The sequence below is a fragment of the Halichoeres trimaculatus genome, unplaced genomic scaffold, assembly GCF_033239565.1.
Source record: "Halichoeres trimaculatus isolate MK-OKI-2021-1 unplaced genomic scaffold, fHalTri1.1 fHalTri1_scaffold_11, whole genome shotgun sequence".
Lineage (NCBI taxonomy): Eukaryota > Metazoa > Chordata > Actinopteri > Labriformes > Labridae > Halichoeres > Halichoeres trimaculatus.
This window is the reverse complement of record NW_027437189.1, coordinates 24,009,989-24,027,712: the sequence shown is the minus strand read 5'-3', so window position 1 is coordinate 24,027,712 and position 17,724 is coordinate 24,009,989. Positions and strand designations below refer to the sequence as shown.

Sequence of the window (17,724 nt, the reverse complement as noted above, 5' to 3'; positions counted from 1 at the left end):
TGTCAGGTAAAAAATTATCGTAAAAACCTGCAACTAACACCAAACTGTAGCAGACAGTCTGCTGAAAGGGAGTATAACATGAAAGAAGGACTTAAGTGTTGCATGACAATCACAATATGCTTGACAGTGGTCTGCGCTCTCTGAGTGCTTTTCTAGTTAATGTAGTGACTAACCTAAGTTTAAATGAAATCCACTCATAAGCCTGAAAATCACTGTTGACATGATGTGACGATCAACTCCACTTCCTGTTGCAGCATCACCTGTGAAAGACACACATAACTTCAGTATTTCTCTCAGCTGAGCTGCATTTTTAAGAATCCTGTTTGATTAACAAAGAGCTGACCTCGGAGTGTGCACTGAAGAGGCACCGTCCACCGCACGTTGTCCCTCTTGTAGAATGCAACTAAAGCTCGGTCCTGCTCCTCTCTGTCGTGTCTGATGTCCACACTCAGAAACAGACTGTTCCAGTCTCTGTCTCTGTGGAGGAGGCATTTTGAAAATAGCCTTCTGGCTTGTTTTGGATCTGTTACTGTTTCCCATTCTGAGGGAGCGGCAAGAAAGGAAAGTTAACGTCAACAACAAGCTTCAGGAGACATTAAGGATTTGTAGAGCAGAATTATATATTGGATTAAACATGCATGTACCGCCTGATGCACTTGACGAAATGTCTTCGGTTTCTGTCATTCCTGTTGGTACTGATCCAATCATAACGGAGTCTCAAGTGCAACTTTCTGAAAGGAAAGGATTTAAGGTAACATGCATTTGACCTCAAGCGAAGAGAGACACTGTCAGAGCTTAACAGTTTGAGTCTACTCTAAAAGTACATTGCATTCCCTTTTTGTGACCATGAGAGTCTACTCTATCAATATTGTTTCTCCCACAATTTTCATATTTTGAAATCCACTTTTTATTGGTAAATGAATTTCTTGTTAAAAATGTGTGTTAATGTATACAAAGTTCAACTTTGTTGCCGCTCAGATAGCAACACCTTGAATGTTCAGGAACCTTAAACTTCTTGTTCTGCAATACTTTTGAATAAAGGACTGCAGAATAAAAAGACAGAATTAAGTTCACCTCTAAGACAAAATAGCAAGTTAGAGAGATTCCCGCTTAAATAAGGAGTAAAAAAATAACCAGGTCAGAGGGAGGCTGCAGCTGCTTACCTGTGTGGATCTCTGACAGCTTCTCCTCTGGGTCTGGTGTTTGCTGTCTGTTATTGGGGGGTGGGCGTGAAGTCAAACTCCCTATAGGAGCTGGTTTGACTTGTCAGAACAGGTATTTTAAAAACGAAGAGGCCTAGCTTGGCCTGAGGCAGCTTCTTCTTTTTGAGTTCGTCGATGTTTCAGATTTTTGAAATACAACTGAAAGGTCAAAAGTAGAATGATTCAGAAGGTTGACACATTCGATCAGGATTACTTCTAACATTGAATATCAACAGGAAACTTACCTTACTGTATGAGAGAGGTCAGCAGTAGATTATAAATACTAGAAGAGCAGTGGGAAAAGTGTTGTTTTTCATCTGCCAGTATATCTACGTAAAATATTGATTCAAATCTTGTAGTTTCAAGTATCAACATTAGATTTCACTGCTCTTGTGTCTGCCTGTGTGGCTCTTATCCTCAAAGTGAAACTCGTCCTGTTGAAGTGTTTTTGAGTGGATCAGAGTTGTTGACCAGCAGACAGACTGATAAAGTGACAAGCTCTACCATCATCATAGTTAAATCAATCGCATGGCTGAAAACAGGAGATTAAGCACTTTTACTGCCTCCATGGCGGATCTTTCTTTTTGTATCTTTTTCTCTTCTTTGTTGTCGTTATTTCACTTTGTCAGTTGACCCTGAGGAATTCAGCACAAATGAACAGGAGACACACTTTGCTAAAAAGTATGAATAAAGAATGAAGTGTTTTTGTGTCATTTTGAAAGGGTGCCTGTCAAGGGTGTCTCTGCTGTGTATCATCATATTTTCTTCAAATGTGGCATAAAATGAAAAATGTCTGGTTTGAGTGTCTATCGGGTTGTGGAGGTTTAGGTCTCTTAAAAAAACAGATACATTCAGGAAACCATATAAAGTATATTCATTAAAAAGGGACCTCTGGAGCTTAACTTTCTCTTCAGCAGTCAAGATTATCTGTTTTTGTTGATCACTTTGTTTACTTGTAACATTAGCCTCATGGCTAACGCTGGCATCTTTACATGGTTGCTGCCATAAACTGTAGAAAACATGGATGTAGCCTCTGCCTGTCATCCGTCTGTTCTGAAACCATGAAATGAAGCCAATTTGCAGATGCAACCATATTTATTATGACGCCAGCTGCGAGTTTCCTTTCGAACAGCTACAGGGCGCCCGGCAGTCACGTGACTCTGATTGGAAAATCAAACGATCAACAACTATTAAAAAGCTTAGTTAGAAAAAAATTCACCCACCGTACAGTATGTACCAATAGTGAAACCAGTGTTTTAGACCCAAGCTGTCTTTTTGAACCAGGCTGTAAATATGTTTTTTAATTTTGTAAAAGTCTATTTTCATGGCTGGGTGTGTACGTGACTTCTGGTCTTTCTGCAGCCAGCCTCAGGCAGATTCTCAATGAACATCAACTTTAAGCACTTCCGCATAGGCTTCATTTTTACCAACCTGATGTTTCCCCTTGGTTGCTGTACTGAAGTGTCCATTAGTATGCACTGTTTAAATAAACAAATAAGATGAAAAAAAAAATAAAATAAAGAGTATTGATATTCAGGACTGAGATGTTTCAGAAAATCAGTGGAATCAGTGGATAGTGGAAAAGGTTGCTGCATAAACAGTCATTTCATTTTGACTAGATCGATTAAAGACAGCTACATTTTTTTCAGTTCATACATTATATGCCATGCCAATATTGCAATGTTGGATTTTCTTTCAAGCTAATTTAAAATACATCTTTAAAAGTATTGACTCGGGAGGCGGGCTTGAGCCTTTTCTCTAACAGTTAAACACTAACAGCAAACTTGTGAAATAAATATCTTTTAAACCACTAAATAAAAAAGATACACCCCCCTGTACAATGTATACTGATAGATATTTTTTGAACCAGGCCATAAATATTTTTTTAATTCTAAAAAAGTTCAATTTTTTCGGGGCTTGGGGTGTATTTGGTTTCTGGTCTTTCTACAGCAAGCTTCAAGTGAACACTCGACAAAATGCGGCTTTAGCAATTCAGCCCAGGCTTTATTTTTATAAACCTGATGTTGCCCTTTAATTTTTTCCCCACAAAAACAAAAATGTATTAGTTTATCTGCTACGCTGCTTTAAAAACCCAGTGGTTCAAGTTGAGGGCATGTGTCCCTTGCGTAAATTTATTTGACTCATTTTAGGTTGGTAAAAAAAATGTCTAAATTTAGGTGATTTTTTTACACATTAATACACACACTTGTGAAAATTACATGCTGCCAAATACTGCACACTACACCTTTAAATACAATCATTACACACTGTGCATAATGTTTTTTATACAGTGTTTTATTCAACTTTTCCAGGTATGGAAATCTTAAACAGGAAATCTCCTCTTCATGTCACACACACTCTACCCGGTCTTGTGACATGTAACTTTTTTTAATGTGAAGTCTGTTTAATCTTACAGTCCAGCTGTCTCGGAGGACACCCTGTATAACCTGGATGAGACACTCTGATGCCATCTAGTGGTATCAGTGTTGCTACATGGTAGATATACTGTACACAAGGACAAGCTCAAATGTAAGTGCACTTTGCATGAGCAGTGAGGTGATTTGATATAAGCTACCATGGGGAAGTTCTTCTCAGTAACATTAACTAAAGTGTGTCAGATCAGTCCTTCCTCAGCTTCAATGGTTTAATGACTTTATCGTACTCATCTCAGTAAGAGCACACATCAGAGGGAAGCTGCACATCTGAGGCCTCATGGAGCAGACAGCCAACATGTTGGAGAAGCCCCCCCACCCCGCCCCTTCACTGCCCCTCAGGGTGACAGTAACACAAGTGTCCCTTTGTCACAACAGCGTCTGTCAGGGTCGGCCCCACAGGGAGGGGACATGTGCCTTTGGGGACGTCAGAAGATTAGCTATAACATTAACCCCCAGCCCCATAACACACACATACACACACACACACACACACACACACACACACACACACACACACACACACACACACACACACACACACACACACACACACACACACACACACACACTGTTCACTGATGCTCACACACTCTTACCCATAATCCCCCTGTTTGTTACGAGTCACTTCCCGTTTCATGAGACAAAGCAACAGATCATGTGAGTGTGTTTTTGTGTTCGTAGCTTTGGTTGATGAGCTTGTGTTTGACTTTTTCTGTCCCTGATGGAAGCAGGAAGAAACTGAGGAGCAGCTTCACTGTTAATGTGAGTATTCAGAGGTGAGTTTTTAGTGATTGTTGTGTAGAGCATGACGGGCATACTGTAATGCTTAAGCATGTGTGTGTGGGGAAAAAGAGAGGAGGGGGTTATCTGTACAGTGTACAGTGTGCATATGTTCTGTATGTGTGGGGGAGGAGCTGTTCTTGTGAGGGCCATGTGCCGTGTCCTAATCGCATTAATCAATTGATTCCAGTTGGTTGATCAGTTGATGTATGTATTTGCATTCTGCAGTTTGACTGAACACACTCTCCATCATGTATGTAGTGGAGACTTGCAGACCAAGTCCAGTGTTAGCACAGCAAGTCAATACATGATCAATAGGTGATCAAGCAGAGAGCTCCTCCACTGTAGGTTATGGCAACATCAGCGCAGTAAAGACCCTCACAGACCTTACAGTCTAATGACTGATCACACACAAACACCTTACAAGAAAAAAACAGGAAGTCTGTGAATGTACACGATAAAAAGTGAGCATCACTGACATTTTTTGTGTGTTGTGGAATTCATTAAATATTCAACACTGTCCTCGTCAGTGTGTCATACTGGAAGCCAGCACAGCAGAAACGTGAGAGGAATAGAGGGAGGGAGAGCACACAGAGAAAAACTGAAAGTGGCTAAAGAGAGAACAGAGATTGGAAAACAAACAAGAAAAAACAATCAGAGTTGCTGTTTTTTTTTCTTTTGACCAGAAAAAGAAATAAATTATGGTTGGAAACAAAGGAAGAATCTGTCCCCCAGTTGTCAAAATAGGAAGTAAATGATGTCTTTGGAGCCTCTTTGGTGTTTACTATGACAGATGAGATCTTTTCACACCTCCCTCTCAGATACACTCTTAGATTACACACAGAAACACTGGAGGTCCCAGCAGTTTGTCTCACTGTCACTGCACTGAAACAACATTTTCTTCTCTTTGTGAGCTGGATCTGCGCTGGCTACACGTGATGAGACTTTTACAGCCTGTGGTTTATTGGATGGACAGACGAGACAGGAGGAGAAGAAGTTCAAGGTCGGATCAGGGATGTTTTTCATCAGCTGGGAGACGTTGTTAGGAGACGGTTTTCTGGATTTCTCTGTCGTTGGAGCCCCCTTTTTTTCTCTCTGTCCCTTCCTTTTTCCTCAGAGATGGAGGATAAATTTGCTGAGTGATGAATGGCCTGTTCCTCCTTCAGGATGCTCCTTCATGCAGTGAGGCATGTGAGCCGGCCATAGACTCAGATATAGACTGAAGATGTGTGTGTGTGATTGTGTGTTGAGATGCACATTTTCATTTGTTATCAATGCTTCTATCTTTGGCGCACAATGTTTTTGTTCCTGCTTTCTGTGACCACCAATTAGACTCTGAAAACTAGAATTCAGGTTTGGGGTTTTCACTTTTGTGGCTACATGTGCTTAATTACCACATATTACTCACGGTCATTTGTGTGCACCCACTTACACACACACACACACGCACACCACTCTCATCCAGCTAATGGACCAGCCTGTCTCTGCGCTTGCTTGGCTTATATTTCACCTCAGAGAGGGAGGGAGCACAGCCAACAGGTCCATTACCGAGGGAAAAGAGAGTGAGATAGGGATTGCGATGAGGGGGAGGAAAAAATCGAGAGAGGGGCGGGGATACGGCTGCAGGCGTACTGCGGCAGCAGCCCAGCGGCATGACGTGATAGAGGAGTGAAATGACAGACAGGCACACACACACAGCTACACATGCTGACTGCTCAGAGACCTGCCAGGCAAAAGTAGAGAGAGGCAAAGACGAAGGACTGAGGGAGACTCACGCCGCAGCATACAGATCAGACACAAACTCACTCGCTGCTTTGTATCCTGGTGCTCGCAGAGGGTGAGTGCTGCCTTGTGGTCTTTTTACATTTAATTTATATTTTACATTTATTCTTGTGAATGTTTCTGCATCTCTGCTCGGTTTCATTTGTTTACTATGAACACCAGTTTGCTATAAATAGATAGATATAGACTGTATGGTTTTGAATAATGAAAACATTCAGGGTGTTATCACATCAGCTCTGTAACAGTCAGGACGGCGGGGAGAGGTTAACTGATAGAAAAGGCAGAGCTTATGTGGGATGAAAAGAGGGGGAGAGGGGGTGATGGGGGTGTATACCGTAACTGTGGCTGAAACGATGTGATCAGCCTGAGTCAGCATTGTGGTGTCTATATGACTCAGTGCAGCATGTAAAAATATATCTTATAGTATAGTATGTCCATGGTGCTGCTGGATGATGAAGACGAGACTGTTAGTAGTGAACCACAGTGAAAAAAAGAAACAGTTTGTGCACACGTGTTAGTGTTTATGTGGTTGGTAGTTTGATTGTGTTCTGCCCTGTTTAGTTTATGTGTGGTTCCTTGTGTTTGTCTGTCAGTGCTGCTATAATGAGAGCATGGAGAGTGGACGTGGTGTGTCAGACAGAAATGATTTTCCAAAGTGGAGTGATTCAGAAGCAGTCTGAAGAAATTGTTCAACTTTTTTAACTGATCAAACTCTCCTGTGCTGAATTCAAAACCTCATAACGTGATCCGTTTCTATGTTCTCAAAATAAAGTCCGCTGAAGTCAAAATCAAACCCTCGAAAACTGTTTTGCTGTGTTCATGAGCTGAAGAAACACAAGGACTTGAACTTTATGATGTGGCATCTTTGAGTATGACTGAATGTGTGTCATTACAGGTCGCTGTATGCCAAGAACATTTCCATTTTGGTTACTGACTCACCATAACATAAACAGTCCTCAGTTTATTGTTCAAGCAGACATTTTTTGTCTGAAGTGACGTTTTCAGCCAAAAAGATGAGAACATTGATTTTATCAAAGAAAGTCACTTTGAAAATGAGTCACATTGGAAGGAGACACCCTGATTGGCTGAAAACATTGTTCCTGTTTGTCACAGCTTCCTGTCTCGATGAATGGCGAGGCTCTGTGGACCAATGAGAGGGCAGCGGTGAGGATGCAACAGTGATCCAGGAAAAAACACCCCATTGTTCCTGGGACATACGTGGAAGTGTGACCTCCCTCCTGCCGGCTCTGTCGACTCATTGAACGGCTCGCTGAAGGACCCACTGACAGGTAGGACATCATGTGAGAGAGCTGGTCTGGGACGTGACATCTGACATGAGCAGATCTTGTTTTCAAAGTGTTCTTTTTAAATTCTTTTTTAACTTCATTGTTAGAAAACCCTGCCTTTCTGGATTCCTTACAACACATGTGAGTGTTTCTGCGCCACTGCGTTTCACTGTTTCCCTGTCAGATGATGAATGGGAGCATTTATGGCTGTATTTTTGGTTGTGGTCATTAGGAAGGTAATTAGATTCATTTATCGTTCACTCTTCAGACTGGGTGACACACAGGCGGCTCCTAATGTCCTTCAGCTCGCAGACAGAGAGGCCTGTGTTACCACCTCATATATTGATTTTGTGATGAGTCAGAGGGTTCTCATCACGAGGGAGAGGTTCAGTGTTTGTATTTGTCTGTGAGAGAGCTGGTCTACATGTTTCTTTGATAAGAGGTACAGAAACTCACTTCTGACATGTGACACGGGGGTCAAATCCTGTAATGTGATTGTGAGAGACATCTAATGTGGGCTGTCACATGACTTCTTTCTCTTCTCTTTCTATAAAATTTTTAAAACCTGATCTGTTGTAAATATTAAGGTATTTAAAACTACTTTCATAAAATACTCAAATTGATAAGAGAAACAAAAATACAAGAGTTATAGAAAAGGAAATAAATAACCTTCTCAGCAGCTGCTGCTGCTGCTACACACAGTGTCCAGCAGATGTCAGTATCATCCTTGTTACTGTTAATAAATGAGCGCTCTCACTCAACATCAAAACCCATGTTTGTCCAAACTACTATCAATACATTAACACTATAAAAGGATTTATTTATTTATTTTATTTATAGCACAAAAAGTGAGGCTGTAGATTTCTTATTTGTTATGACAATAAATAGATGAGCAAATTTTTATCACTAGTAAATCTGTCGCTTTCACTTTTAAATCCTAAAGTATCTAAAATGTCTTGTTTCCACAGACTTCAACCATCCATTCCTTTAAACTAGTAGTTCCCAACCTTTTCTGTCTTGTGTATCCTCTGATCTTTTTTGTCATGCCATGAGTACCCACTCACTCATGGGTGTTGATGATTATTTAAAAGTAGAACACACCACAACTGATTATTAAATGAAAATCATTTTATTTTATTCCCTTTATATGAACATATAACACTCTGGCATTTTCTTCCTTTCAACTCCAATCTAACATTGAAATGAATAGTATGATTCATTGAAATTAAATAAATACTATAAATACATAAACACGATATCAAAATAATCAACCTGCCTTTGTTATATATATAACTTTTCTAATATTTACTACAGAAAAATGGAGCTCTGTTGAACAAGTCCTGTTTAAAAAGGCGTTTTAACTTTAAAAGTCATACTGTCTCCCTGGGGAAACTGAGAAAGCGCACACGTACCAGTTTATTGACAGGTTTATCTCTGTACTTCCAAGTTGGAATAAATTGTTAAATATTTCCACATACCCCCTGCAATAGGTTTGTGTACCTGTAGGGGTATGCATACCCCTATTTGGGAAACACAGCTCTAAACAACACCAGACAAGAGTCAATGGCAGAGTTGTTTGTCTGGAATTGGCAGAGAAGATTTGGCAAATTTTTCATGGTTGCAAGACACAAACTCATCTCTGCTGCTCATCCTACAAATGCAGGATCCCTACAAATGTGGCACCTTTAAAAGAAAATTCACCAAGAAGCATTGTCTCTGCAAAGAAACAGAGATAACTTTATTTTTGTCCTAAGATTGTATAGTTTGAAGGCCTGTTGTGTCCCAAATCAAAAGTCCATATGTTCTCTAAACCTACTCGTTATGTCTGTCAACTTATATGACTTGCACATTGCACAAACAATACTGAAATAAGACAAATGACAGCAGCACTGTGGCGACTGGGAACACTTTAGATGTATATGTTTTAATCCTCAGCAGGAAAATACATTAGTATAACAGCTACTTACACTGTCAGGACAACACATCAAACGCTGCACATCGAAATGTCTCATCAGCACAAAAAACAAGACAAAAAAGATCAGTAAGTTTCAAAAACAGACAACAGTTAGAAATGAGACAGATGAATAAGAAACAAAAAATGACCAGAGTTCAAAATCATCAAGCATTCAGGGTTTTTGGTTGTAAATGTCTGGGAAAAGTCAAACAATGAAAATAAATTCAAATGGATAATTTTGTGTACAAAAATGTTCAAGTATGAGAATTGAAAACTGGAAATTGGAGAAGACAAGCTGAACTCAACAAAAAAGCCAGCTCCAAAAAAACTGATAAACAACAAACCGATCGTCTTTTACCAGCATTTCCAAAGATGAAACACTGTTGAAAGCCTTGGGCTGAAATGTGTCCGTTTTCATTCGCTGCTTTTATTTGCTTTAAATAAAAAGTGTAAAACTTTATGAGGAGTTCCGATCAGTTTCTTTGATATTACATATGAGCATGAACATCTGTTTCTGTACGTAAGTGAGTATTTTATTCCTTACTTTCTTTAGAATTTATAACTCCCTTTAAACACTTTGTTTTTCATTGATAGAGAATTTGAACCTTAAGGATCCCTGACGATGTTGAGTCAATCATTACCAGGACCTCACCTTGACCTGGAAACATGGATGTTTTCACAGTGTCCCAGTGTTTTACCAAAGATCTGATTAGCCTTTCTTTGAGAGCATTAGCTGCTGTATAAATCAATAGAAATCCTGAAAGCCGCTCTGAGAGCTTCCTTAATTTTCTCAAAAATGTTGCCTCAAGCTGAAACCTCAAACCCCCAACAGCAAAAGCAAACCAGTAATGTGATTTTCTTTATGTATGTCCCCCCCCTCTAATTCTAAAGAAGTCACAAGCATTTTAACCTAACATAACAGTGTCTGCTAAAATCAACAATCTCGATATTGTGAATGTGCTTACGTAACAGATTGAGGCTGTCTGTGTAGGATCTGAACTCATGACACACAGAACATGCCCCACACAAGTCACAAACATCATCTAATGTGTGAGAAAGAAATTGATTTCCAGCTTTTCCACTGGTTTACAGCTGCTGGTTTCACTCAGCAGACACATCTTGTTGTGTCTTGTTTTCCTCAGATTTCATTCCTCTTCTGCTCATATAAACCCACACACCTCCCCTCCACCAGCTGAGCCTCAGTCTGTCGTTATGTGGGCTGCAGGAGTACTGGTATGACCCCTGCGTGCCCCCTGGGAATGGCCAATTTCCATACAGATAGACACTGAGCCAGACTGCACCTGTGCTCCTGGAAATCCTTGCAGGGATTGAATCAAACAGCGAGAAATTCTGATGCTTATTAGTGCCTTTGCCTCCTGAGAGACAGAGAGAAAGAGACGAGGAATGAGACAGATACAGAGATGGGGGGAAATGAGGAGGACGTGGAGGAATTCAGGGAGAGAAATGAGGATGGATGATCGCATCTGTCTCTGTTTACCTTTTGCTGCATCACTGCTGCGATGTGCTGCTGTGCAGATCTTCATCAGTGTGAGTCATCTATGATACAGCACCAGGTCTTGGAAAGAGACCCAGATCTTTTTGTCCGCAGTTGAAGGAAAAAACTCCTTCATAAAAGCTCGTCTTTCTTTTATCTGATGCTTTCAGGGTTTTGGGGGATATGTGTTGTTTTTGAGCTGAATTCTTCTGAAGGGATTCTGACAAGACAGACTGTCTGCCCAGAGTACTGGAAGATGTGTGTGTGTGTGTGTGTGTGTGTGTGTGTGTGTGCGTGATCCACATTACACTGTGTGCAACATTGCGAATGGATTTGCTGTCAAATAATCCACGTTTTATCCTTGTGACTTTGACGGTTCAATTTGATACATCTCTGCTTTGCTAAAGACGGCTTCCCAAGAAGTCTCCTGGCAGCAAAATGCCTCTTTAAAAGGGCGAGTGGGGCTCAGCGTTAAACTTGTGTATTTGTAAGTAAATGCTTCGTTATCATAAAATATTTTTCTTGGGGCTGCACAGAACATGGACAGTCAAACAGAACATACACAGATATACAGCTCATGTCTCAGGATGTATATGTTTACATCCATGTTGGGTATAACAGCAGCTGTTGACCTGTAGCTCCACATCTGGAGAGCATGAAGTGTTTACTGTGTTGATATAGAAAGTCAAATAATGTAGCTGAAGCATTTTTCACACTTACAGATTCAGCCTCTGGGTGAAAATAAAAGAAAATAGTTACAGTCATGGGAATCTTTTAATTCCAAACATCATAAAACATTGCTCCTAAACACCCCAGAAGTCAATCAAAAATTTAAATTTTGTCACTTAAAATACACTGTAAACCCCAAAGTTCAAACTACTTGATTGGATTAAGCTATGAAAACTTAAAACTTGTTTGTAAGTTCAATTTAGTCAAATGTCAGAGTTTTCAATGTTGAAACTGATGATTTCTGAGTAGATTTAACTTTTGTTACTGTTTAAGTAAGCACAACTTAAAATCATCAGTTTGTGACTGTCTTTTAAACCGTGAGTGAGGAGGGGACGCAGTCGATATGAGACCCTGCTGTTCTTCTAGATGTTCACAGGTTCTCCGTGCTCCTTGTGGCATTGATCACCTGTCTATTCTCTCTGTGGTGCGGACTGGTTGTCTGTGTCAAAAAATAAATATATCTTTTTACATTTTCAAATTGGCCTGAATAGCATGATAGAACAGTCAAACATTTCATTTATAAATATATTAACCATTAGGCACATTAGTCAATAGGTACAAGACCCCGCGCCATGGAGCACAGACCACCAATCAGTGCTGTGGGGCTCAGACAGCCTGTGCCCCCTGAAGAACAATATTTCAATGAACAGCAGGGTCTCATATCTACTGCCCTCCCTCCTCACTCACAGTTACCAAAGTTATGAAATTAGAGCTGATTTTTGTTGTGACAGTGTTTGTAACCATTAGTGAGGAGGGAACGCTGTGGATATGAGACCCAGCTGTTCTTTAAAATGTTATTTAATTTAGTTGTTCAGATCTGCTTCAATTTTTTATGATTATATTTACTTGATTCATAAGGCAAATTTATTGATTTCAAATCTTTCTGTTCTGTTCTGTTCTACAGTGATATGCAACATTTTTATTATGCTACTAAATATTTTAATTTGTAAGAAATAAGCATCAGGTTTATTTGATTGAAGACATTCAGTAGGTTAATTTTCCATAATAATCGTAACTACTTAAGATGATAAGTCAAATTAACTTAAGTTTAATATTTTATTACTTCGTTTTTTTTCTAAGGTAACTGGTTTACAAGCATTTTTCAAGTAAACTCAACTTCTTCAGGTTTACAGTGCAAATTTGATGAATCCTTCAAAGGATGTCTGAGAAAAAAAGAAGCATTTTTAAACCAAGGGAATCTGCTTGACCTCTCCTCCCTCTAATCACCTCCGTCCAGGAAATCGTTCAAACCCAAAAGGCAAAAGTAGGACAGCCGTAAGTCCTAAAAGTCTATCAGTTTTAGCAGTTTTCCTTGGATGCTGTGATACTTCTCATGCTCATTCCTCACTTTTCCCTTCCTCCCTTCCTTCCTTCCTCCCGCCTTTCTTCCAACCTCACAGCGTCCCGTGGTTAAATTATATGACATTACATGAAAAGTCTCTAGAGCAGCGTTCATTGTGGGTTGAGCACAACAGAAGGGCACAAAGATCACGAAACCGGCAGAGCTTTGTTATTTCTGAGAGGGTGACAGAAACAGTGAATATCTGGAACAAGAGCAATCCAGGTGAGGACAATCCAGCACCGCCCTCTGAAATGTAAGACAGCGTTGTATTCTGGCAATGGTGTGTGTCCATGGGAGTCATAAGAAGTGTGTATTTGAATCCATTATGTGGAGAAAATCAGTTATTTGGGAGCGCAGCAGTCTGGAACAGCTGGTCGGTGTTTGCTCTGAGCGTTTGTCTGTGTGTCTGTGAAGCCGTTTTTGTGTTTTGAACTCCCAGCAGGCAAATTGGATTGCGCGGACGCTGCATGCCTTACTGAAATAAGCTCAACTCGTGGTTTACCATGACTCAGTTTGTCATATGTGCTGGATTCACATGGTCGCACAGCGTGGATGTTAAACTATTTCTGCGCTCAGAACAGAAAGTCCTGCTCTACCTGATGTGATTAGATTATAGATTAGACTTTGATGCTGTGTGCTTAACCTTAAAATGGATTAACTCATTTCTTTGCAGAGTGTTTTTGTGATAATAATGTGGTTAAAAATATTGGAGTCTAACTTTTGAACTTGTCTTCTGTCTTCTTGTTCTTCATCCAGGATGAGTGGGGGAGTCAATGTGAAGTCAGCCCCCCGGGCTCTCACCTCCACAGGTATCCCCCTCCCACGCAGCCTGTTGCCCTCTTCCCCCAAAGCAGATACCCACCGTCGGACTACTGACCTGCCCAAGCCCTCATCACGGACCCCCAAACATACACCCACACACACTCCCACACACACACCCTTGCACTCTCCCTTGCTTTGCCCAAGGAGCTCCAGCATCCCTGGGCCTCTCTCCAGGGACTCTGGTCTGAAGAGTCAGCTTTTCAAGCGGACAGGAGCTCTCCCTACTCCCCAGGTGTCACGCTCTGCCTACAGCAGCCCGTCAAACCAGCGCAGGGTGCTGCCAGCCTACTCCAAAGACACTCTGGATCTAGCAAAACCTTCCCCTCACGTCTCCTCACAGCTCACATGTGACGGAAATCACAACAGTAATACCTTCGCCAATAAGAACCACTCATTGGGAGCCAGCAACAGTAACCTGCGTCCATCATCCCAGCTCAGAAGAAGAAGTGACAACTCCAATGTGTGTGTAGAAACATGTCAGGCCTTGTCTCAAAGGGAGGAAGAGCCTCCAGAGAATCAAACACCCAAGTCCACCAGGTTAAACAACAGTCACCTCCACCCATGTGTCACAGAGACGAGGTATCAACGAGCAAACAGAGGTCTCTGTGACTCCACCAGCCAATCAGATGAGGAGATGGGAACCCCTGAGGACAGCAGTCCAGCCTCCTCTCCTGTCCCCCTGCCGCTGCCACTGATCAATTTCACCATGCCGCTGAAGTCTAAAGTGGCTGTCAGTATGCAGGATCACAGTCCTGATGAGGAGACCACGTCCACAGAGACCATCACACCCAGAGTAAACATGGCTACTGTGGCTCCTTTCAGCTACAGGTATGTGGGTTGCACAAAAACACACACACACACACACTAACACACACAACAGACTGTACAACAGTTTTTAAAACCTCCATCGCGATTAACTCAATTAATTTGTCTTTGATTATATTATATCAAACCACTCTGACCTCTCACTGACCATCTCCTCCTCTCCTCTCTCTGTCACTACACACACACACACACACTTTGACTTCCACTACCAATAGTTGAGCCCCAGAGGGCTGTGGTCGCCATATCAACCTAATTCCTCTTCATCATATCCAGCAATGCATGTGTGTGAGGATACACACACACACGCACACACACACACACACACACACACACACACACACACACACACACACACACACACACACACACACACACACACACACACACACACACACACACACTTGCTTGGTGTTTTCTGGAGCAGAGTTGATTGTTAAAGTGTTCTCTTGACCACCTCTAGGCTGATTTATTGTTCTCTCTTGCACACACACACACACACACACACACACACACACACACACACACACACACACACACACACACACACACACACACACACACACACAAACAGTGGCTCATGATGTGTGGAATGAAACCAAAAAAAGTGATTCTAATTCTGTAATCAAAAAACTCAGTGTTAGTGTGTGTTGTTGACAGGTGTGTGGTGTTAAAGTAGAATAAATGAGACTATAAAGAAAAATGTATACTGTATTATATTGTATTTCTTTTTTACCTACACAGTGTTTTAATTGTTTGCAGTGGATTGTGTGTTCATTTTCTGTTTTGTTTTGTTTTGTTGTTGTACATCTATGGAAATCACAGTAACAAATGTTTTCTGTCTGATCTTTTCACAGGGTGCAGGAGTTTGAGTGTGATTATTCCGTTGATGACCTGAGCGACTGCTCGTCTGGATCCATAGAAGTCTGCTGTGATGACCTAACACCAGGTTAGATTCAGTCATACACACAGAGACAACAACACTGGTCTTACAACAACACACATTGTGACATGTACCGTATACATATACTGGTTTTAGCAGCTGTCCACCAGTCATCCATGCTTGGCTCCTCCAACATCATTATGTCTCTTGATGATGGTTTTCAGTGGAAATGCTGGTGTCACTCTCTGCTTTGTGCTTGTGCATACAGCTAAACAACAATACTGTTGTTATGATTGTTACGGACTACCGTGTTGTGCTTTTGCTGCATGGTGCTGCTGAATCTGTTGAATCATCTGACTGTCTTTGGACAAAATCTATGTTTGTTGCACCACTTCTGGATTTAGCATTCGCCAATACACCAGATGATCAGCCCAACTCTACTTCAGTGGAGATCATAGACTGTATAAAACATGGACGTAGTCTCGCTGATGTCACCTGTCTGTTTCTGAAACAGAAAATGAAGCACATCGGCTATAGCGGCCATATTGGTAGTGGCAAGGGCTTCGCCTACAGCCATAGGGCGCCTATTGGTCACATGACCCTCAGCTGTGCCTCTTATTGGGGAAGCTCGAAATCTTGATATCCTCTGAACGGCCCAGTTAGAAAAAAATTCACCACCTGTACAGTGGGAGCCGGTACTAAAATTAGTGACTCAGACAGGAGACATTTTTTTAACCAGGCTGTAAATGGGTCAATTTCTGCTTTGAAAACAGCTTTTTTTGGCTTGGTGTGTATGTGACTTCCGGTACTTCTGGAGCCAGCCTCAAGAGGACACTCAAGAAACAGCAGATATTAGCACTTCCGCATTGTCTCATATTCTTAGACCGGAAGTTGCAGCTTAGTGGAGATCTACCAAAACCTGCTTCTGGACAAGACACTCACAGCGCCAACCACAGGCCTGGCATGCTTACTACAGCATTTTCAGTCCTTAAACACAGACCCTTTTTGCTGCATTTTTGCAGGTGAAACGTCATGTAAATGGGGCCTCTATTACCCGTGCTTCCTAAGCCACATAGACACTGTCTGTATTATTGGTGGAAAAACACCCTTAACACTTGCTTTGATTCACATAAATATTTTCTGAAGCACTTCCCTGTTGTGGTGTGTTGGGATCAGATAATTTACAACAAACTATTATTCTTAGGTTCCAGGAGACTGTGTGAAAGGTTTGGTGCAAAGCCGGGCAGATACTGGTTGTGGCATTGTGAAGTGTATTGGGTGAAGTCTAGTCCTACGTTAGCCACTGCATTTTTTTCAGGCTGAGTTTGAAATGGAGTCAGGAAAATCGAGCCAGCAGCCTGCCTTTGGGTCACTTTGTCTAACTTAGATGGACTCAGGGTCAACCATTCTCTCTTAATGTAAGTCCGCTAAGCTCCCACTCCTCATGAGTAGACACGCCATGGCTGAAGGAGGTGCAGTTGTGTGTATGTCTTGTGTCTGTGTATCAGCCTGGGGCTTTGCTGACTGCACTGGTTCCTCTATGAAGAGACCAAAGAGAGATGGACCCATGATGAAGGAAGAAGACGGGGTGATGGGGGTAAACAACAATGAAATGGGGTACTCAAACTTAGTGCATCCATGCTGATTCCAGCTTAACCCAAGAGCTGTCAAGAGCTTCAAACTTTCTTTTCATCCCTCCATTTCTCTCACTGCCTCCCCCTTCATTCCTCCTCTACGGTTTCAGTGACCTAAAAAAGCCACACTCCCATCATGACCCACCTCCCTCCCTGTCCTTTTGAGTAATGGTTTGCTCTGCACCCACAGCTCTAGTCATGCATTGTAGTGGTCAGTGTGAGTCGAGGGATGTGGACGTGCCTGATGTGACTTTATCAGTGGGTTAGTGAATCATTCTTTTTGATGTGGAGTCACCGGGAGGGGAAGGGATCAAAAATCCAGCTTAGACCAAAGATAGATAGAGAGTGACAAAATCTCTACAAGCTTATTCATTTCTGACAAGCTAGTAATAAAGTGGTAGGGCACTGATTTTCAGTTTTTAAGGATGTGGGGGAGTTTTCCTTATGTTGGGCCAATGAGCACCCATTCTTATTTTAGAGATCTTTAAAAAAGTGCTGTAAAGGAACAGACTTTCTTCAGAATTAATCTGCTATTGTTGTTTTGTTGGTTTACAAACC

General features: G+C 41.4%; 1 protein-coding gene across 8 annotated transcripts in view; it reads left to right on the top strand.

The window, feature by feature from the left end:
- Positions 1-4,525: 4,525 nt before the first annotated feature.
- Positions 4,526-17,724, top strand: part of nav1a (neuron navigator 1a) — a 97,338-nt gene continuing 84,139 nt past the window's right edge. For 3 of the 8 annotated variants that reach the window (XM_074682064.1, XM_074682061.1, XM_074682060.1), the window contains exons 1-4: positions 4,590-5,604; positions 7,313-7,488; positions 13,762-14,655; positions 15,507-15,598. In XM_074682064.1, the coding sequence (XP_074538165.1) occupies positions 13,763-14,655; positions 15,507-15,598 (985 nt within the window). In that variant the 5' untranslated portion in view covers positions 4,590-5,604; positions 7,313-7,488; position 13,762. Of the gene's footprint in view, positions 5,605-6,164; positions 6,255-7,312; positions 7,489-13,761; positions 14,656-15,506; positions 15,599-17,724 lie in introns of those variants that run through there. The other 5 variants (XM_074682059.1, XM_074682057.1, XM_074682063.1 and 2 more) reach the window with 5 other exon arrangements.